At 44.4% G+C, this 23,741-nt stretch overlaps 1 protein-coding gene across 2 annotated transcripts in view; it reads right to left on the bottom strand.

Annotated features, from left to right (window-relative positions):
• Positions 1 to 2,435: 2,435 nt before the first annotated feature.
• The window catches only part of POLD3 (DNA polymerase delta 3, accessory subunit), a 44,028-nt gene continuing 22,722 nt past the window's right edge, over positions 2,436 to 23,741 (bottom strand). The window contains exons 9-12 of one of the 2 annotated variants that reach the window (XM_030556775.1): positions 22,512 to 22,621; positions 13,371 to 13,465; positions 13,060 to 13,138; positions 2,436 to 4,124 (exon numbers count right to left, since the gene is read on the bottom strand). In XM_030556775.1, coding sequence (XP_030412635.1) covers positions 3,919 to 4,124; positions 13,060 to 13,138; positions 13,371 to 13,465; positions 22,512 to 22,621 — 490 coding nt within the window. In that variant the 3' untranslated portion in view covers positions 2,436 to 3,918. The remainder of the gene's footprint in view (positions 4,125 to 13,059; positions 13,139 to 13,370; positions 13,466 to 22,511; positions 22,622 to 23,741) is intronic. The other variant, XM_030556785.1, reaches the window with a different exon arrangement.

Raw genomic sequence — 23,741 nt, 5'->3', positions numbered from 1 at the left:
TCAAGAGCATGTGTTGTTGAGCATGCCTGGGGCAAATGGTGGTTAGTGAAATTTCTTGGTCCGAGCTTTACAAAAATTTCCAAGAAAAGGATAAAAGCAAGAACAGCCATGAAAGGAGTCAGAATGGGGTCGAGAGAAAATACTATGCTAGTTAGTGTTAGGGGGCCATTGACTTCCATGGAGCTACACTGATTGACATCAGCTGAGGTTCCAGCCCATACACTGGTTTGCTAGTTAAGAAGGATGTGAAGGCTAGGAACAAATACCCATTCCACAGTACTCATAATCTTTGAAAGTCCTGGATAGTCTTCAGCATTGAGGGAAGGGTGGGTCTAGGAAATTCACCAGTAGCTGGAACAAAGCAGCCTAATAGTCTGGAGAAGCACTTGTTCTGTTTGGTCTATCAGTAGGGCGAGAAGATGCATTAGGTAAAACACTCTGAGGACTCTGGAAGGAAAAGCAATAGGACAAGATGTACATAGCAAAATCTCCCTGAGGTAATGTACCTTTGCTATGTATAGTGCTCATCACTGTAACAGCTAAGCATTGAGGGGCCTGATGTGCCGTCACCAGGAAATCAATGGACTACAGAACTTCAGTTGGATATGCTTCAGGATGGGGAGGGAACATTCATTTCTTTGATGCAACTGGATTTATACTATTTGGGATACAGTTATCGGTTTTGGCAGAATCAAAGTGGCACATACTGCTTGCTTCCCCATGGACAGGGCTACTAAAGAGACTAGGCTATCAAATGAAGGAACAAGGACAGTGGAGCTGCAGAGTGGTGGAATTTAAAGCTCTTATGTGACCCAGATTGGACAATGGGACAAAACTGAATCCAGTGAGCTGATGCCCTGAAGGCCAAGCCACAGCTCCCATAATCTATTGCACACGAACACTAAGAGGAGCTCCAACTAAAACTGCTATTACACTTTGTAGGATCCCCTAACAGTAGAGGAAAAGAGGAGTCTACGAAAACAGAGTACTGACGCACAGTAGAGTGCTGGCAAATGCATGTTATCCACTCATGACCTTGTGGAGTGATTTTATTTCCTTATATGGGCCTGCTGTTCTCTGCACTCTCCTGTTCAATATCTAACGTTCTGCTGGCATCGCATTCCAGGAACAAAGATACAGAGAGAACAAAACAATTCCACATGCTCTTTTGGGGGAGCTACCACCACTCTGACCATGGACTGGGATTGCTTAGAAATGACTGATTTCCATGCCAAGCATTGATGGATTTCACCACAGACATTTATTTGAACAGGGCAGTGCAAGTTGATAAGAATGCTTCCCAGCTCCTCCCACAATCGCTTTCTTTTTCCAATGGCTATTATAGTCAGGAAAGGACCTTTCTAACCAGTCCAAGGCAGCACAGAGTAGCGAAAATGCCGACACTCATTCCAAACACAATCTGCTCTGCTTAATGATGCAGGAAGTTGTCAGACGCATTTTTACGAGTTAGCTTACAAAGCAAAGGATGTATATTTCCACCCTTCAAACAATCTGTAATTTTTCAAGCCATCACTTAGCATGAGTGCGTTGTTTTTAAAACTACCTTCCGCCCTGAGGCAGCGAGATCTAGTGGTCAGAACAGGAGCCTGGCAGAGTGAGCTTCTTGATTTTTATTCCCAGATGTCCGAATGTGTAACTGAATCCCTGAGCCTCAGCCTCCTCATCTCTAAAATGGGGACAGTGACACCAACATCTGTGAAGTGCTTTCAGAGATCCCCAGAAAAGAGGCATCATGCAAGCACTGTGTATTATTATACCTAGAGACATAGACTGTTAATGCAGGCTACATCCAGGGCAAACAATCTGAACTCGGGAGGACAAAGAAAATCTTACTACCTATGGTATTTATATGGCTCCCATTATTTTAGTATTTGAGTCCTTTGCAATCTTTTCATGCATTTATCTTCTACACCCCGGGAGGCAAGAAGTGCTATTCCAGTTTTCACTGATGGGGAACTTGCCCACTGGCTCCTGGTTCCCCTATGTCCTAGGCTAGCATCTTAACCTCTGGACCACCAAGTAATCTGAGAACAATGTTTAGAGCAAAGGGCCAGAACCTATCATGATAACAGTCATGCCAGAATGTGCCGTTTTAATCTTTACAAATGACAAGCAAAACCAGCACCTTTGTTTCCTAACACAGCACCACACTAAATAGATATAACTGGGATTTTAAAGCATTGTCCCAGAACCCCTTCTGGACTCCCAAATTGTTACCGGACCGGTTAATAGTTCCAGCTGTATTTTTAATATATGTATCCTTTGTTCTGTAAAGTCTTGGACTGCTTGTATACCTGGAAGTTTTGCCATGCAATTGAATACCATGAACCTGCTTTATTCAGATTTATACAAGCTCTATGGGAAATCAGAAAGCAGCACAACTCTCCAAGAACAATCAATAACACCAAAGAAGGTAAGTGTTTAAGGGGTTTTATTATTTAACATTACTCTTAGAATATACTTCCAGCTATGCCAAGAAAAATAGAAACATTGAAGTGGTATTTTTCTGGGAAAGATACAAAAGTTCATTGTAAAGATTAAACCAAGGCTTTCCATCGGCGGCCCTCTACTTCCATTACAACATGTCCCAAACATGCCAAACCTTACTCAGCTGTAGCACCATAGTGTAGATGCTCCCTAGCTCAACAGAAAGGGGTTTCTGTCTACGTGCACAATCCACCATCCTGAACTGTGCTAGTTAGGTCGACTGAAGAATTCTCCCATCAACACAGCTGCATTTATACTGGGGATTAGGTCATCTTAACCATGGTGCCCCGGGGTGTGACTTTTTCACACCCCCTGAGCAACATAGCGAGGTCCATCTAAATTTTAGCTGTAGACAAGAGCTCAGACAACCAAAATCTCTAGTCACTTCTGACAATTTGGGCTCCAATACTTTGCACATCATCTTCACAGGCTATTGGTTCCTTGGGACCAGTATTTTGCTATGGCACATTTTCTTAGACATTAGACTTTGTAAAAAAACATTTGTACATGGCACGTGCCCATTAGACTTTAAATAAATAAAAGCCAACAAAAGAGGAGTTGCATACTTCATGTCCCTGGCTACGATGCAAGCAGGTACACTGCCACTTCCATCAGGACAACTCACGCACATGCCCACCTTCGAGTGAATAACCCACCCACTTGTAGAGCTGAGCACACAGTTCTTTTCCCACTTGAGCCTTCCCCTACGTTCACTATATCCAACTGCGTGGGAAGCCTTAATGTTTTTGCGAAGAGTGATGGAGCACAAGCAGTGTCATGGTCTATAATTAGGCATCCAAGCACTTTACAGAGGACGTACTTAAGGAAGAAATGGTTGAGAGAATTTTATGTGTGGTACTTTGTCCAACAAAGATTATAAAGGCAGAGAGAAAACTATTTACCAGTCTTGGGGGAGAAATCAAATTCATTTCATACAGTTATAGCTGCAGCAGATGTTCATTATTTGTATGTGTGCCTGTTACAGTATAGGTTTTAACCAACCTGAATGTTTAAACAAACAAGACAAAAAGAAATTCAAATGATTCCACTAAAAGGATTAGCTTCTTATTTTGTTCGTCTACTCCTGGAACAGGCCTTAGTACCAGACAGGTCGAAGGCCATGCTTAAAAATTTAAAATATCATGTTAACAAGTTAACTGATCTCCAGGTGTTCCCCTAGCACTTCCTCCCAGCTGCGGCTTTCTATATGGCCTAGCACAGAAACAGAAGTACAAGATAATAGATACAATTAAGTTTTCTGACGCAAAACCTGGTGCGGAGAGCTTACTTCCACAGTAAGGTAGATACTTCCCACCAGGGGAGCCCATCTGTTGTTCTCCTCCAAAGCCAAAAGCTACTGAGAGGAGTGACATTTCCAAGCTGCCCAGTGATCGTGGGGAGAGATTCATCTCATTTCTTCTGGAAGAAGCCCATGATGGAGACTTGTTTGTTGGCTTTGCTGGCTGTGGCTGCCCCTTTCTTCAGGCCCTTCCGATCCTCCTTGGGTTCTTTCTTCACAGCTGCCGTGGACTGACTGTGTGCAGCTGGCAGCCTGGACTTGATGAATTCCTCTTCACTATCTGTACAGGATTCGCTCTCATAAACCTTTTCAGTTACTGGAAAGAGAACGTGGCAGAAGTGGTTAAGCCTTTGCTCATAACAGCTGCAACCAACCAAGCAGTATATTCAGGGAATCAGTGAGGATGTATGAGAGGCACACAAAACAAGGACAGTTAAAATTAATAGCATCCTGGCGCTGCAGTTTTCAGGTACGCAAGTGGGACAATTTCGAGAATCTGCCTCGGTTTAGTGTAGGGGGGGAGGGATAGCTCAGTGGTTTGAGCATTGGCCTGCTAACCCCAGGGTTGCAAGTTCAATTCTTGAGGGGGCCATTTAGGGATCAGGGCAAAAATCTGTCTGGGGATGGGTCCTGCTTTGAGCCGGGGGTTGGACTAGATGACCTCCTGAGGTCCCTTCCAACCCTAATATTCTATGAATTCTGGTTGATGCTACAAAGCTGTTATAAAATTGTTGCATCAGGGAATGCCTCTGTGTGGATGTGGAATGTACCAGTTGCTGACACAGATGGCAATATGTACCCCCACTAGCAGACCAGGGACAATGGAGAGGAGTCAAGATTAACATGTGCTCTGGACCAAACTGTAGGCATGGGAAGTAGGAGAAGCTACTTCTTCCAACTTGTCTAAATAGAGAAATACCCAGACAGGGCAAAGAGATGACAAAGCAGGGGTTAAAAAAGAAAGAGACAGGAGGACAGCAGAGTCTGGGCAGGAGGAGGCAGGTTGGTTTTGGAAGCATCAACTTTAACCAGGGACCAGCCACGGTCAGAGAAAACCAGTGGGGCTGAAAAGACTGATTCAGAACAGAAGTCACAAGATGCAGAGGAAGGATCCTGGACACCCCAGAGGATTCTGCCCAAGCCAAAAGAACTCTCTGGAGTGGGGAGGAGCCTGAGGCAGGGAAACGCATATAGGCACATTTGTTATTTTGTACAGGTCCTGTGTAGGAGGTAAACTAGAAGCAGGGCCGGCTTTAGGAAGTGCGGGGCCCAATTCGAACAGTTTCGACGGGGCCCGGCAGAGACGACTTAAAAAAAAACAACCCACAACCATATAAAAGACACATGGGGCTTGTACTCACCAGGCGATGCTCCAAGTCTTCGGTGGTATTTCAGCAGCAGGTCCTTCACTCGCTCCAGATCTTCAGCGGCACTGAAGGACCCACCGCCAAAGTGCTGCAGAAGACCTAGAGCAAGCAAAGGACCTGCCGCCAAAATGCCGCTGAAGACCCAAAGCGCCACCAGGTGAGTGAAAATTAAAAAGGTGCCTCTAGCCAGGTAAGAGATTCTCACTGGGTACAGGGCCCTCTTAGGCACAGGGCCTGATTCAGGGGAATTGGTGGAACAGGCCTAAAGCCAGCCCTGACTAGAAGTCTCACATGTTGGTGGTATTCCGGGGAACATGCAAGAGCTGCTGGGGAGGCTTGGGGGAGATGACTCGGGTTTCAAAAGTCCAGTCGCCTAGGTCCTGGAGTCTACACTGCCAAAAAGGGAGTCAGGCCCAAGATCTGCCCCTGGAGTATGTGCTTAGAGACCCAAAGCCAAGCTACACTCTACCTAGCCCCAGCAAATTAAAGGCACGTAGGATTCAACATTTGGATCCCCTCACAGCAGTCTGGTGAGTGTCAAATGCCAGCAAGGCAGAGTCCCAAAACAAAAGAACTAGCTGGGATAGCTCCCATTGACACAGTAACAATACCTAGCTCTTATGCAGCACTCTTCACGCACTGATCTCAAAACACTTAGACACAGCAAGTATCATTGTCCCCATTTTACAGATGGGGAAACGGAGGCCAGAGGTGGAATGACTTATCCAAGTTCTCTCAGCAGATCACAGAGCTGGGAATAAAACCCAGGTCTCCAGTGCTCTTATGAACTGGCTAGTCTGCCTCTCTTCACATTTAAGATGAACGGAGTGAGGCTACATAGTGAAAGATGGCAGATTAACAGTCGTGAAGGATTATGTCCTCTCTTCTACTCAGGGCCTTACACACTGCTTGGTATCAGAGCACAGTAAGCCACAGAATGGGGCTCCCCACCAAAGTGCTTCAGCCCCGTTGGGTGAGACTGCCTTCCTGGCAGAGGCGCCAACTTTCTCCAGCACAAGTGAGTGCCCCCAGCCCCGCCCCTTTCCCTACCCAACTCCACCTCATCCCCAAATTCCCCACCCTAACTCCACCCCCTCCCTGCCTGGATTGTATCCCTTCCCCAAATCCCAGCCCCAGCCCCACCTCTTCCCCCCAGCATGCAGTGTTTCCCCTCCTCCCCGCCCCGCAAATGAGCTGTGTCGCGGCACAAGGGCTGGGAGGGAGGAGCAGGACGAGGCGGTGTGCTCACGGCAGAGGCGAGTTGGAGCAGAAGGGCAGGGCAGGGCCACAGGGAGCTGCTGGTGGATGCTCAGCACCCACCAATTTTTTTCCGTGGGTGCTCTGGCCCCGGAGCACCCACAGAGTCGGTGCCTATGCTTCCTGGGTGAGAGGGCAGTTCAGTTGCCTAATCTTCTCACTGCATGGACTCTACAACATGGAGGGTGCCAAGTACACTGAAGATTTTTGCAATAAGGACAATTGTCTGCTAGGGACTAGATTGTGGACACCAATTCATTTCACACAGAACACGCAGCAGCCATCAGACAGTAATGGCTTTCAGTAACTGCTGACCAGGACTGAATCTGAACCGTTACCCTGGTACGGAAAGGTTCAACAGCCCAATCCAAATCCCACCCACTCCCACAACAGCATTGCTAGGGCAACTGTTTCTACCAATGCTTACAAAAAGCATGATACACAGATGGTCTGATTTTCCAAGCTTCTAAGTGTGACACTGCACCCCATATTCTTCACAGTGATATGATATGATTAGGACATAATGATAATGCAAAATAAGTCCTGTGCAGCATCATTGAAAAGGTTATGGTTTGTTGAATATGATTATCCTATTTGTATGCATGCATCATTTTTGAATCTGAAGTTATGAATATTTACTATGTATCTGTATTTCCAATGTAGTTGCACCTGGGTAACGCCCACTAGACAGTTTCATTCTAGACAGTGCTTGGGAAGTACCTATTCAGGGTAATGGACCATTAGAAAAACAATAGGCCTTATCTCCCACCTGGGAAGTCTTCCTGAGGATGCTACAGACTTGTAACTTAGGGGCAGAAGGCTGTTGCATATTCCTCTCCACACCGAGGAAGAGGGCAAATTTTATGAACTTACACTGTACAGTTCTCTGTGCAGCTCAAGACGGTATAATTTTGGGTTTATACTCTGGAGGGGGTATGTGCCTGAGGAGCTGGTTGTTGCCCTAGCTGTCGCCTTCATATGCAGGGCCTGGTCAAAGTGCCTGCATGTAACTACAACTAGGTGTGTCCCTACTTGTATGTATGTTGGTGAAAGTGCAGGTTGAAGCCTGGGGGGCTTTGCAGCTTGTCACAGCAGTATAGTGTAAGAGGGAGCCCAGGCTGTTGGGTCGGGAGGGGGGGGGGAGGCTCAGTGGTACCCCAGTTCCAGGTGGCACCCTGAGGAGAACCCATCATACTGAGCACCTGAAGATCCACTGACTGTTGTGATGATGCCTGTATGTACACCTGGATAGAGAGAACTTGGTCCTTCTCAAATTCAGATGAAGAGCTGGCTCTTTTTACAAAATACCTCTCTGAAAGTTATTACAAGCTAGGGAGAGACACAAATTAAACATAGGTGGTTGCTTCTTTCTATAGAGAGGGTAATAGCAGATATTTCAAAGCAGTACTGGAAAGGGTTCATTTAGTAACCAACCAATCATTGAACCCAAATGAGATTTCCTTACTGGGAGTTCCCCGCTTTCACTGCTGTCACAGTGTTTAACGATAATAGAATACCAGGGCTGGAAGGGAAGTCCGGAGGTCATCTAGTCCCACCCCCCTGCTCAAAGCAGGACCAATCCCCAACTAAATCATCCCATCCAGGGCTTTGTCAAGACTGACCTTAAAAACCTCTAAGGAAGGAGATTCCACCACTTCCCTAGGTAACCCATTGCAGTGCTTCACTACCCTCCTAGTGAAAAAGTTGTTCCTAATATCCAACCTAAACCTCCTCCACTGCAACTTGAGACCATTGCTTCTTGTCCTGTCAACTGGTACCACTGAGAACAGTCTAGATCCATCCTCTTTGGAACCCCCTTTCAGGTAGTTGAAAGCAGCTATCAAATCCCCCCTCATTCTTCTCTTCTGCAGACTAAACAATCCCAGTTCCCTCAGCCTCTCCTCATAAGTCATGTGCTCCAGCCCTCTCATCATTTTTGTTGCCCTTCGCTGGACTCCTTCCAATTTTTCCACATCCATCTTGTAGTTTGGAGCCCAGAACTGGACACAGTACTCCAGATGAGGCCTCAGCAATGTTGAATAGAGGGAAATGATCATGTCCCTCGATCTGCTGGCAATGCCCCTACCTATACAGCCCAAAATGCTGTTAGCCTTCTTGGCAACAAGGGCACACTGTTGACTCATATCCAGATTCTTGCCCACTGTAACCCCACTGTTTCTGCAGAACTGCTGTCTAACCATTCGGTCCCTAGTCTGTAGCAGTGCATGGGATTCTTCTGTCCTAAGTGCAGGACTCTGCACTTGTCCTTGTTGAACTTCATCAGGTTTCTTTTGGCCCAATCCTCTAATTTGTCTAGGTCCCTCTGTACCCTAGCCTTATCCTCCAGCGTATCTACCACTCCTCCCAGTTTAGTGTCATCAGCAAACTTGCTGAGGGTGCAGTCCACGCCATCCTCCAGATGATTAATGAAGATATTGGACAAAATCGGCCCCAGGACTGACCCTTGGGGCACTCTGCTTGATATCGGCTGCCAACTAGACATGGAGCCATTTATCACTACCCATTGAGCCCGACGAGCTAGCCAGCTTTCTATCCACCTTATAGTCCATTCATCCAGCCCACATTTCTTTAACTTGCTGACAAGAATACTGTGGGAGATGGTATAAAAAGCTTTGCTAAAGTCAAGGAATAACGCATCCACTGCTTTCCCTTCATCCACAGAGCCAGTTATCTCCTCATAGAAGACAATTAGGTTAGTCAGGCCTGATTTGCCCTTGGTGAATCCATGTTAACTGTTCCTGATCACTTTCCTCTCCTCTAAGTGCTTCAGAATTGATTCCTTGAGGACCTGCTCCATGATTTTTCAAGGAACTGAGGTGAGACTGATTGGCTTGTAGTTCCCCGGATCCTCCTCCTCCCCTTTTTTAAGGACAGGCACAACATTAGCCTTTTCCAAGTCATCATGGACCTCCCCTGATCGCCATGAATTTTCAAAGATAATGGCCAATGGCTCCGCAATCACATCCGCCAACTCCTTTAGCACCCTCAGATGCAGCGCATTCAGCCCCATGGACTTGTGCTAGTCCAGCTTTTTTAAGCAGTCCTGAACCACTTCCTTCTCCACAGAGGGCTGGTCACCTCCTCCCCATACTGTGCTGCCCAGTGCAGTAGACTGGGAGCTGACCTTGTTCGTGAACACAGAGGCAAGAAAAGCATTGAGTACATTAGCTTTTTCCACATCCTCTGTCACTAGGTTGTCTCCCTCATTCAGTAAGGGGCTCACACTTTCCTTGACTTCTTGTTGTTAATATACCTGAAGAAATCCTTCTTGTTCTCTTAATGTCTCTTGCTAGCTGCAACTCCAAGTGTGATTTGGCCTTCCTGATTTCTTTCCTGCATGCCTGAGCAATATTTTTATACTCCTCTCTTGTCATTTGTCCAATCTTCCACTTCTTGTAAGCTTCTTTTTTGTGTGTAAGATCAGCAAGGATTTCACTGTTAAACCAAGCTGGTCACCTGCCATATTTACTATTCTTTCTACACATCAGGATGGTTTGTTCCAGCAACCTCAATAAGGATTCTTTAAAATACAGCCAGCTCTCCTGGAGGGTTTAGCTCTTTAAAACAATGCTAAATGGATCTGCAGTCAACTCCACTGATGGCCACCATCAACATCCACAAGTAAAGACTGATCCACCAGCTTCCAATGCAGCATTCTGGTATGTCTCTAGTAAGCCATTTTTTTCCTTTAGCAACTCTTCTTTTTTTTTTTTTTGCAGGTGTCAGAACTTCATTTCTGGAAAACTGGCTTTTAGTTGTACCAACTAAATCAAATGAGGTCTTCTACACAATTCGGAGAAACCATTTAGCACCAGTCCCTGTGGTACTAAACCCTGCTCCTCTGTGTGATTAGTCAGTCATATAGGGATTCTAAACACAAGCCCATTTCTCTTTATAATCAATTAGCTTTTCAGCAAGCAGCCTAAAGAGGCCGTTACTCCTGGCTGACACACTCCCCACCTTTGCTCTTAGCATGAATTATCCTCGGAGGTTAAACTATCCTATCTGTGTGCAATCATTTATTGAGGGTTTCCATTAGGCCCAAGCTGTAAGAGACTGTCTGTATGATAGAGAATCTAGCATTTAGCTGAATGTTTTTCTTTGCTAGGCTGTCTGGCATTTTTGTAGTAGCCAGTGCACATTTCAAATGCTGCTTTTCCATAGCAAACAAGGACCAGGCCCAACACCTCGAGGAGTTTACTAAATTGAAAGCGTCCCACTGTGACGTTAGTAACCAGTCTCATAAGAAGCAGAGTTAACTAACACTTGGTCCACATACAGTTTTTGAACTAGTAACACTCTCTTGGTTAGGGGCGTAATTATTAATCAACAAAAGAAGTTACCCCTCATGTGGACATAGTTATAATGGTGTCCAGGTATCTTATACCAGTATAAGCGACTCTCCTTCCTTTCTGGGATGCAGGTTTCATATACACAGGAAAAAAAAAGTTATTTTTTTCTATAACTTGAGGTGTGAATTTAAACCAGTATAGTTATACCAATAGACCACCATGTAGACATTCCTATTCTAGCATAAAAGTGCCTTTATTCCATTTAGCTTGTGTCACTTCGAAAGGCGTTTAAGCTAAACCTAAAATAAAGCCACTCTTATACTGGAGTAAGAGTGTCCCCATGGAGGATTAGAACGGTATAACTACAGTGTACACCTGTTAAAACATTCCCCATGCAGTCAAGCCCTAAGCTATACGAGCAGAAGTACCTTTATAACAGTATAACTGCATCCACACTGGGGTGGTCACGGTGGTGGGAGGGGGTTGCAGAACTTCAGCTATGTCAGCATGGTTAAAAAACTGCACAACATTTGTCATTAGACAAGCCTTTAGATTAAGGATCTGATCCTAAGAGATGGTGAGCATCCAACAATTCCCACTGACTTCAATTAGGTGCAGCAGGTGCTTAGCACCTCTCAGGGCTAGGTCCTAGAGTATTTGATTTGCTTTACAATCACCGGTTTCTAGCTGTAGTAGATCTTGGGAAAATGGCACTAAAATCGTGGAGACACTCCAGGGAGAGTATATAGCAGGATGATATTCAGAACAATGAGATCGGAAAATCCAATATCTTGGCTCTGATCTAGACAGCTTTAACCGATTTTAAGAAGGTGAAAATCCCATAATTCAAATTATACAAATATTTTATATCAGAGACGGGAGAGATGGGATGAAATGGGGACACAGCAAGTTCTGGACCACAGACTGGTGCAAATTTTTGGTACATAAAGTAGCATTTCCTTCTTACCTAATTCTTCAGCATCACAGCCCCATCTGACTCTCTCCTTGCTACTCTGAGCCTTTTCCAAGTGCACCACAAGGGCCTTATTTTCCCTTCCATAAAACTGTAGTGGATATTAATTTGTAAACCAAAGGTCTGCCTATTTCACAAGAGACCATTTAGACCCATGGTCCAGTGGGGGAAAAGGGCAAGCTTCCCAGTACTGGTACACTTGGAAAAGGCTGAATAGAAAAAGGAATGCAGAATTCTTTGCTGGAAATAAAAGCTTTAATGTTCATTATGGCAAGCTCTGGATGCAGACCTTATTAAAACACTAGCTCTGGAGCAAGGTTTTCATTTTCCTTCCAAAAGCCTTAACAGTCCTATCTGGAGTCAGGAGGGCAAAACACCCCATCATGCAAACGCAACGAGTAATTCTCAACAAATGTTTCCCTCTGACAAAAACCTAGTACTAGAGCCTTTAGCTACTTTTAAAACCAGTTACTTTCCAGCTGGCTTTAGCTTTCTTTAAAGGAGATATATAAAACACAGGACCTGATCCCTCTCCTGGAATAAGCCGAGCTCCCTGGATTCCATTCAAATCCACAGGGGTTGAGGACACTCAGTATCTTGTAGAATCAGGCACACATTGTGCTTAGTATAAATAATGCTTCTGCCAGTTTTTCAAATTTAAAGAACTTTATAAACGTTACCTAAATCTTACAACACTCTTGCAAGGTAGGGAAATAGGTGCCTTGCTCAAAAATCACCAAATGAATCTGTATCAGAGCTGGGTTAGAATTTAAACATTCCTGGCTCCCAGATCTGTGCTCAGACCTGCCTCCTCCCAAGGGCTAGAGAACACAGGACTGCTAGGAACAAAGGATTTGCTTTTTAGAGTTTTAAATCCTAAACATGCTGCTTGTTGCTCTTACCCAGTTTATTTGGGGTATTCCACATTATACTGAGGGCCAGAAGCACTGGTATAATCCAGCTGCTCTGGAGCACTCTGTCTGCTTTGTGTCACCAATTAATCTGAGGCATTTTTTTTTTTTAAAGGTATACATTTTTGAAAAGAAGGGAAAGTGCCAGTGCTGGTTATAATGGTAGGAAAGAGGGAACAAAATAAAATATTCAAGAAGTTCTCGATTGAGAGTGAGACAGTCAATGACAACTCCACTCCACCCTCCTCTGACAGAGAGGCAGAATGCAGGAAAGCAGGGTTGGAATCCTCAGAGCTCAAGAAAAAGAATAAAGTGACACTGTGGGCCCCTTCCCTGGATAGGTTTGGTCTGTAAAACTTGCAAAAAACTCAGAGACTCTTCAGTAAAGTGAGCCCTACTTGTGGGTGCAGGAGGGAGCTGCTATTCTTACCCATGCAGCCTTCATCATCCACAAACGTTTTGGATTTCAGCACACGCTTCCGTTTCCGCTTCTTCCCTCCTGTCGAAGCCTGCAGGGTATCACAAGGGATCAAGCGTGAAGGCAGGGTGCGTGTACAGAGCTCCTATGGGCATGATCACCAAGAGCCAAATGTCCATCTCATTATCAAAGTCAGGTCTGACAAACCATCCTCCCTCCCCCAGCACACCCTACAGTCCTGCTTCTGCAAACACCCTGGATTTCCCCACCTGATCGAGACAAAACCACATATAAATGCAAGTTATCACCATAATGTGCTTTACCTCAGTGGTTGCTGGTTCTAATTCAATTTTCAGTGCAGGCTCTGGAGAAGGTAAGGGGGGGTGAGCTTCTTGAGGTGTGGGAGATACTGAGACATCTGCCAAAAGAAAAAGGGCTGGACATAGTGATGACATTTGGGACAGTGCCCCTGTATGGGCTTGCACCATTTCCTCCCGTGGCATTTGTTAAGTACATTTAGCCCTTGCCTGTAAAGTTGCTGTCTTATTAAAGTCAAGGAAAGATGTTCCAAGTTGCATGCCTAAAGTCAGGCATCGGAATCCATGTTTAGGCCCCAAGTGACTGGCTAAATTGTCAAAGGTGCTGCAGACCCCCAGTTCTCAATGGCCGGAATGGGGGAGGTGCATGTTCAGCACCTTTAAAAAAAAAAAAAATCAGGCACAAACTTCAGGCCCCCCCCAACTGGAATATTTTAGCATCAGTTACCAGCTATATATTTCAGTCACTGACAGATCCTCACAGTGGGAGGCAAAGCAATTTCTGCTAGAGGGACTTAGGAGACTCTAAATTCCCAACTCAGTGAGCAACCTTCACTAAGTCACTCAATTTCTGTCTCTACCCAAGGGTAAAATGGATATGACACTTACCTCGCAAGGGTACTATGAATCTCAAACAACTAATGTATATAGGCGCTAAAATTCTTTGATTAAAGGAACTATTAAGGGCAAGTTACTATCATTTGATCTGAAGAGCTCACCAAAGGACATCCCTCTCCCCATCCTCCCATTATAATGGTTAGGTAAGAATTATTTCATCTGTTGGTACAATCTTTCCAGCGTTTATATTATGCAGTAGATGGGTGGGGAGGACCTAGCAGTGGCGCAAGCTTCAAATGCAAACGGAACAAAACCTGATACTGTGCTACCTGCTGGAGTCTTTGGAAAGCAGCAGCAGCACTGGTGCTTCTCATAACTTTGCCAGACAGAAGCTAACAAGGTTTGTAGTCATGTAAGAGATCTGGGTTCAGTCTCGCCTGGGTTTGGCAGAGGGAGAGAGGTGTGAGGGGGTCGTGTGTTCAGCGCAGGGCAGTGGGGAGAAGTGCCTTGTATCACTCAAGAGGCACCATTCTGACTAGCTTACGTGGCTGTTAAGAAGAGTCCTCCTCAGCCCAGGTGAAAGTTGCTGCTATGTGAGGCTTCAAATCTGGAGAGAGCTAGTACTGGGGGGAAACCTCCTCCTCCAACCTATTGCTTAATAAATACAATGGAAGCGTTGGATGGGGGGGGGGGAGCACAGTTCCTGGTGGACTCCACCTCCTCCTTGCCTCTGCTGGCTGTACAGCAGCATGCATACTGTAGCTGGATCTGTAACCATCCCAGCCGATTAACTCGGTGTTAAGAGTTCTGACTGTGCCAGGCGTGTGGTCAACTGACCTTCATAGGTGAAGCAGGGCTCCAGTGAAAACAGTTGGCTGCCAATGCTAAATAATAAATTACATTCTTCAAACCAGGACTCAATCTCATAACTACTCCAGCGACTGAGACACAGAAACACAAACAGCGAGCATGATCACATGACTCGGTATTTCACCTTGCTACAAACAGTCGATATGTGGCAGGTGTCGTGCAAACACCAGAACCTCACGTGACAAAGTGGGAACTTTCTTAATGTTTTGCATGAATACTGTGTGTGCCCCAGCTGCCCCCTATGTGTTGCACAAGTATCTAGGTGGTGGGACAAGGGTGTGTGATCGTAGCAGAGACCCCTCAAGGGCAGGACTGACTGCTATATAGCTCCCTGGGCTCAGTCAATAGCTGGACACTCTGTATCCTGGCAACTGATGGCCAGGGTCCATGCTCTGCAAGGAGCCGGCCGAAGGAGTTGGAGACCAAAGAGAGATGCCCGGGAAAGAGACAAAGGATGGAGGATGGGCAACTGGATGTGACTAAGGGAGGGCTACTGGAAGCTGGGCAGTCACCTGGTTTGGGACTTGGGGGGGATCCAGAGCCTTGCTCTCCACCCCCCACCTCCAAGATGGACTTTGCTGAAACTTCCTACTTTCTCTGCTAACAAAAACAGTTATATGCTGTATTCCAGATGACTAATAAACCCTTCTGTTTTACAACGCTGGCGGAGAGTCACTGCTGACTGGGGAGCTGGGGGTGCATGGCCCTTAAGGGGGCACGTAAGGCTTCCCCAGGTGCCCTATTCAGGTGGACTCGTTGCAGGGAACTCATGGCGTAAAACGCATGCTGAACACTCTGAGGCAATGAGGACAAAGAGGCACGCGCTAGTGAGTGTGCGCCCTGCGGGGTACCACCCTACAGCAGGGTCCTATCTGAGCTTCATTCCGAGCGGTTCCAGAGCACCAAGCCTCTTCACCCATGACACCTAATCACTGATCTTTTCTGCAGGTGCTACCTGCTGAGACAAACAGAGCTCACTACTGGTCTTTCCCAGGTGAGAAGCTGCAGCAGTTTCAAATTTTCCTCATTTGCGATTATTCTGAAAGTAACTACAGTCTGGAAAACTCCTTTGCAAGGCTTGAAACATTCACCGAAGACTAGCCAGAGACCTAAACCTGCTAGCGTAAGAACAACCATACTAGGTCAGACCAAAGGTCCATCTAGTCCAATGTCCTGTCTTCTGACAGTAGTCAATGTCAGGTATCCCAGAGGGAATGAACAGAACAGGTAATCATCAAGTGATCGATCCTGTCACCCATTCCCAGCTTCTGGCAAACAGAGGCTAGGGACACCATCCCTGCCCCTCCTGGCTAATAGCCATTGTTGGACCTGTCCTCCATGAAATTACCAAGTTCTTTTTTGAACCCTGTTATAGTCTTGCCCTTCACAACATCCTCTGGCAAGGATTTCCACAGACTGACTGCGCATTGTATGAAGAAATACTTTCTCTGGTTTATTTTAAAACTGTTGCCTATTAATTGTATTTGGTGACCCCTAGTTCTTCTGTTATGAGGAAGAGTAAATAACACTCCATATTTACTTTCCCCACACCAGTCATGATTTTATAGACCTCTGTCATATTCCCACTTAGTCATCCTTTTTCAAGCTGAAAAGTCCCAGTCTTATTAATCTCTCCTCATATGGCAGCTGTTCCATACCCCTAATCATTTTTGTTGCCCTTTTCTGAACCTTTTCTAATTCCAATATATCTTTTTTGAGACAGGGCAACCACATCTGCATGCAGTATTCAAGATGTGGGCGTACCATGGATTTATATAGAGACAATAAGATATTTTCTGTCGTCTTATCTATCCCTTTCTTAATAATTCCCAACATTCTGTTCACTTTTTTGACTGCCATTACACATAAAGTGGATGTTTTCAGAGAACTATCCACAATGAGTCCAAGATCTCTCTCTTGAGTGGTCACAGCTAACTCTGACCTCCGAATTTTATATGTATAGTTGGGATTATGTTTTCCAGTGTGCATTACTTTGCATTTATCAACATTGACTTTTATCTGCCATTTGTTGCCCAGTTGCCCAGTTCTGAGAGATCCCTTTGTAGCTCTTCCCAGTATGCTTTGGATTTTACTATCTTGAGTAGTTTTGTATCATTGGCAAAATTTGCCAGGTCACTGTTTACCCCTTCTTCCAGATCATTTATGAATATGTTGAATTGGACTGGTCCCAGAACAGATCCGTGGGGGACACCACTATTTACTTCTCTCCATTCTGAAAACTGACCATTTATTCTGACCCTTTGTTTCCTAACTTTTAATCAGTTACTAAACCATGAGAGGAACTTCCCTCTTATACCATAACAGCTTACTTTGCTTAAGAGCCTTTGGTGAGGAACCTTGTCAAAGGCTTTCTGAAAATACAAGTACACTATATTCTCTGGATCCCCCTTGTCCACATGCTTGTTGACCCCTTCAAACAATTCTAGTAGATTGGTGAGGCATGATTTCCCTTTACAAAAACCATGTTGACTCTTCCCTGACAAATTATGTTCAATATATGCCTAAACAATTCTGTTCTTTACTGTAGTTTCAACCAGTTTGGTCGGTACTTAAGGCAGGTTTGCTAGCCTCTAATTGCTGGGATTACCTCTGGAGCCCTTTTTAAAAATGGCTTCACATATTAGCTATCCTCCACTCCTCTGTACAGAAGCTGATTTAAATGATAGGTTACAAATCACAGTTAGCAGTTCTGCAGTTTCACATTTGAGTTCCTTCAGAACTCTTGGGTGAATACCATCTGGTTCTAGTAACTTATTACTGTTTAATTTATCAATTTGTTCCAAAACCTCCTCTAATGACACGTCAATCTGGGACAGTTCCTCAGATTTGTCACCTAAAAAGAATGACTCAGGTTTGGGAATCTCCTTCACATCCTCAACTGTGAAGACCAATGCAAAGAATTCATTTAGTTTCTACGCAATGGCCTTATCATCCTTGAGTACTCCTTTAGCATCTCAATCATCCAGTGGTCCCACTGGTTGTTTAGCAGGCTCCCTACTTCTGATATACTTAAAAAATGTTTTGCTATTACTTTTTGAGCCTGTGGTGAGCTGTTCTTCACATTCTTTTTTGGCTTTCCTAATTATATTTTTACACTTCACTTGACAGAGTTTAAATCTTAGTGAGGAAAATAGAAAGGAGCATAACTTCCACTTTTTAAAAGATGCCTTGTTGCCTCTCACTGCTTCTTTTACTTTGTTGTTTAGCCACGGTGGCACCTTTTTATGGTTCTCTTAGTATGTTTTTTAACTTGGGGTATATATTTAAACGGAGCCTCTATTATGATGTCTTTTAAAAGTTTCCATGCAGTTTGCAGGGATTTCACTTTTGGCACTGTACCCTTTAATTTTGGTTTAACTAAACTCCTCATTTTTCTGTAGTCCCCCTTTCTGAATATAAATGCGATACTGTTGGGCTGCTTTGGTGTTTTCCCTGCCACAGGGAGGTTTAATTCAATTATATTATGGTCACTATTACCAAGCAGTCAAGCTATAGTCACCTCTTGGATCAGATCCTGTGCTCCACTTAGGACTAAATGAAGAATTGCCTCTCCTCTTCTGGGAGTCAGGACTAGCTGCTCCAAGAAGCAGTCATTTAAGATGTGAACAAACTTCTTCTCAGCATCCCGTCCTAAGGTGACATGTACCCAGTCAATATGAGAGAGCCGAAATCCCTCATTTTTATTGTGTTTTTTATCTGTATAACCGCTCTAATCTCCCGGAGTATTTTGCAGTCATTATCACCATCCTGGTCAGGCAGTCGGTAGTATAGCCATACTGCTAAATTATTCTTATTCAAGCATGGAATTGCTATTCATCAAGATTCAACTGTACAGTTTGGTTCATTTAAGATTTTTACTTCATTTGATTCTATGCTTTCTTTCACATGTAGTGCCACTCCCCCACCAGCATGACCTGTTCTGTCCTTCCAATATATTTTGTATCCTGATATTACTGTGTCCCATTGATTATCCTCATTCCACCAAGTTTCTGTGATGCCTGTTATATCAATATCCTCATATACAAGGTACTCTAGTTCACCCATCTTATCATTTAGACATCTAGCATTTGTATATAAGCACTTAAAAAAAATTGTCACTTTTTAGCTGTCTGCCATTAATGATGTCATTGAATGCGATTCTTTTTCATTTGACTGTTTCTCATGGGATCCTACCTGTATTTTATGATCTTCCATCCTGTACTCCTTACTAGGACAGAGAATCTCCATTAATAAATCTTCCCCCTAAGAGATATCTCTGTCCGAACCATGTGCTCCTCCACACCTGTCGGCTTCCCCTAGCTATTAGTTTAAAAACTGCTCTATGACCTTTTCAATTTTCAGTGCCAGCAATCTGGTAGCAATCTGGTTCCATTCTGGTTTAGGTGGAGCTCGTCCTTCCTATGTAGGCTCCCCCTTTCCCAAAAGTTTCCCCAGTTCCTAATAAATCTAAACCTCTCCTCCCTACATCATTGTCTCATCCACACATTGAGACCCTGCAGTTTTGCTTGTCTAACTGGCCCTGCGCATAGAACTTGAAGCATTGCAGAGAATGCTACCATGGAGGTCCTGGACTTCAATTTCTTACCTAGCAGCCTAAATTTGGGTAGGAGTGTGATCTGTTTACTGATAGTTATACCAGTATAAAGGTGCCTTATACCAATACAGGGTAATGCACTTCCTGAACTGCAATAAGCTATACAAGTATAACTGCATCCACCTTAGCGAGGGTTTTGATATTAACTATACTGATAAAATCAAAGCAGCAACATTTTCTAGCCTAGACAAAGCCTAATCTGACAAACTGATTATAACTGCATTGCTCAAGTGAAAATCTTCTAAGCCAAACAGGATTCGAACAAGGAAGGAGCTTGGATTCATGAAGCACTGGAATCAATTATATTCTTGTTCTTATATACACACAGAATGTTATGCATTACTGCTGATGACACACTGCTCTTGTCTCAGTATTCCAATGAATTCTAACCCCTCCTTGTTTTTAAATCAGATTTGATTGAGAAGGTCTCTGCTTAAGCAATAAAGGCACCAGTCTTCTGGATTCAAAACTGACTGGGGTTGGCTACAAACAATTTAAGTGAACTTGGGCAAAAGGGGAAGAGGCGTAGCACTATGCCAGGACTATTTACAACACCTATAAGTTACATATTCAGAGACAGAATACCGGGCCAGATGAACCACTGGTCTGATCCTGTGTGGCAGTTCCTATATTTCTAATTTAATTAAGAGTCTGGTGGTGCCATTCTTAGAACAAAGAGACAATGAACAGAAAACTGAAAACAAAGGAAGAACAGCTGAGGGCATTTTCTGAGAGACACCAAGACAGGAAGAAGAGAAGACATCTCCCTGGATCAAATTTTAAGGGAAGTGACAGGGTAGTGTACCCAGAAGACCTAACCTCCCAACATATAATAATCCAGAGCAGATATTGAATGGGAGAGACCAGAAGAACTCTAATGTAGAAGAGACACATAAGTGTTGGTGTACAGCAAATATGATGCACTGGCAATGCAATATAGCAACAAAAAAAGAGGCCAATGGAACTTTGGGTTACATATGCACAGCAATGGAATAGTCCCTTTCTTTGGCTCTACTAGAAAGAAACTTGAAATGATGCATTCAGTTCTGGTCACTTTCTTACCAGAACAATATTGACAAATTGGAAGAAAATCGTAGAAGAGCAACGAAAATGATCAGGTGGCTAGACAGGCTGATTTTAATCTGCCCTCTTCAGAGCTATGTAAAGCAGCTTGGGAACTAAAGGGAAAGGCCAGATAACACGAAGATGTAAATACCAAGGAGGGTGAGCAGGGTTTGGTTTTGTTTTTTAAAACAGTGGTACAAGGAGTTGTACTTCGGAATAATGTGACTAAATTAAGAAAGGAAAAATTAAGATGGAACATCAGGAAAAAGTCCCTGAGAGATTTAATCAGCCTGAAGAACAGTTTCACAAGAGAAGTGGTAGAAATCAATCATGTGGGACATCTAAAACTAGATTGGACAAAACGTGAACAAAGAAAGCAATTCTGAATTAGCAGGAAGATTGACACGATAATCTAAGAGGTCTTTCCCACCTCTAACTTCTGTGACAACCTCTATTCGTTTTAGGAATGTTTCTCAAATACTGCACAGTATTTCTCATAAAGCAAGAGTATCAATTCTCATTATGTATTTCAACCCTTTTCCAATACAATCTAGTATATTTTGTACCGTTTCTTGTTGTTGTGCAGTGAATGATGGTTTCATTCATTTTTCAACAACTTCCGAATTCTATTCCTGATCAGCTCAATGAACGACTATTTCATTTAACATGCATTCCCCAGTTTGGTTCCCAATTATCTATATTGAACAGCATCTGTCACCTCAAATACCCAAATCCTTTGGAATCTGGCTGTGCTGTTCCTCATTACAGGCCCCAAGGTTCTGTGCATTCAGCTTCTATCAAAGTCAATGAGAGCCAAGAACACTCAGCACATTGCTGGGTCAGGCTGTATTGTTTTGCCTCCTGTTTCTCTATTATCTGTTGCGACAAAGTTCCTCCTCTACCTTGGTGGGTCCTGTGCTTATTGGCGGATTTGCTCGCCTTACAGATTCACCCTGTGGGTCGGGAAACAGCCTAGAGACCTTCCCCTTCGGTAGAAGCCACAGTCCAGGTCAATTCCTCCTGTGTTTGATCAGCAGTTGGGAGGTTTGGGGGGAACCCGGGCCCACTCTCTACTCCGGGTTCCAGCCCAGGGCCCTGTGGACTGCAGCTTTCTAGCGTGCCTTCTGGTACAGTAGCACGACAGCTAGAACTCCCCAGCCTACTTCCCCATAGCCTCCTCCCAACACCTTCTTTGTCCTCACCACTGGATCTTCCTTCTGATGTCTGATAATGCTTGTACTTCTCAGTCCTCCAGCAGTATGCTTACTCACTCTCTGCTTCTTGCATGCCTCTTGCTCCCAGTTCCTCGGACGCACTTCCTCTCCTCTGGTTCCCTCTTGCCTGACTGGTGTGAGCCCTTTTATAGCATCAGAGGGGCCTTAATTAGAGTCAGGTGCTTAACAGCCTCACCTGACTCTTAGCAGGTTAATTGGAGTCAGGTGTTCTCATTAGCCTGGAGCAGCCCCTGCTCTGGTCACTCAGGGAACAGAAAACTGCTTATCCAGTGGCCAGTATATCTCCCTTCTACTACTCTGCTGTTCCCAACTGGCCTGGGTCTATCATACTGCATTCTTGAAAGTCTCATTTTTAGTATTGTCATCCAAACCATTTCTATAGACATTATGAATACTCAAGATCCTAAAAACTAACTCCTGGGGGACCCTACTGGTTATGACACTGAGGAGAGTGCTATACCTTTCACAGGATATCAAAGAAACCACAATGTACAAGTTAGTGCAACTGGCAGCATACTCGCTGACGACAGAACCAGGTCTGAGCTAAGCTACAATAAGATCAAATTACTTGGGGCCTCCAGAAGGCACACTGAGGTGGCTTGTGGCCAAAATATTGAGAGAAACTCAAACTGCAGCCACTTGCATGGATACTGGGCCCACAAATACTTCTTGGGTCTTCCAAATTTTTCCCTCAACTGTTACCACCACCCAACGCTGTTAAAGTCATCACTTAATAATATGGTCAAAACAAGAACACCTGTTCCAGGTTTCCTTGGTTAGTTTCTTGTAATCACATCTTTTTACCTTCGTCTTCACTGCTGTCAGACTGAGGTCGTTTGATTCGCCTTCTCTTTTTCTTCAGATTTTCATCCTCTTTCTCATCATTATCTGACACAGCCATCCTCTTTGCTCTACTGGTACAAAGGAACAAATTGAACATGCTTCACAGCTCTAAGTGTGCTTATAAAAAATGACACACAGATTTAGGCAACTACAGGTCTTCAGATTACAAGGAAACCAAGTACCTCACAGACATCTCCAAAACACACAACTAAGTACTCAAGTGGCTACAAACACACGTATGGACTTTTTTTTTTTTTTTTTTCCTTTTTAAGATCACCCTTCTCATCCATTCCCAGCTCTTCCTATGGTGAACATTTCTCGAGCACCCCTCCAGTGCAGCGTGCAGAGAGGTTTGTCTAGAACCTCACTTCGCTTGACCAAGGTAGCCTGGCAGGAGTGCATTACTGACCTCGTCACCACAGCTCAGCCTTCTAAGAACTAGTGTCCTAACAGACCCACTCAGAAGTTATTTTGATAGACTCCTTGCCACTGACTATGAGGTAGTGTCTCAGATTTCTGGAGCCATTTTTTAAAGACTTTTAAAATGTAATAGCATTTTGCTACTGGAAAAGTAAAAACAGCTTCCTTCTTCTTTCAGAGCTGGCGCGACATGCCAGACTAAAAGCCCTGGAGGCTGAAGGCCTCTGCATATTCATAGAACAGGTAAACCCAAGTAGTCTTCCCTACGCTGCACTGCCAACATGCAGTTTCCAGGCCCTTGGCTTCTCAAATGAGATGATCTACAAGAAGGCCAATGAGCAGCAGCTGTGACAGTGAGCTGGGTGATGCGTATACCTATGCAGCAGGAAATGGAATGAGACCACCAATTAATTATACCCAGGCCACCGAACAGCCATGAGGCTGTAATGATTTTTGGTCTGTCAGCCTGGGTTGGATTAAAAACACAGGACTGTGCTTAATTTTACTTGGAACATCACCCAACGTAATTCAGTGTCTTAAAAAGCAGCAGTTCATCAGTTACTCCAACCATCAAGCAGAACTTCACATGTTGAAAGCTGTTTGCACACATAAGTTTGGGAATATAAATCCAGCCTGCAAGACAGGTGCTCTTGCCAGCTCCCCATATTGCTCTCAGAGGTTACCAAGTTTGTTCAGTGTGGGTCACAACTCAGATATTGTCTTGTAGAACACCTCCCCGCCCACTGGTGATTACCTGGACCACCGCCCTAC

This window comes from Gopherus evgoodei, chromosome 1, assembly GCF_007399415.2.
Source record: "Gopherus evgoodei ecotype Sinaloan lineage chromosome 1, rGopEvg1_v1.p, whole genome shotgun sequence".
NCBI lineage: Eukaryota > Metazoa > Chordata > Testudines > Testudinidae > Gopherus > Gopherus evgoodei.
Note: the sequence above shows the minus strand (reverse complement) of the source record. Positions and strands in the feature narration are given on the sequence as shown.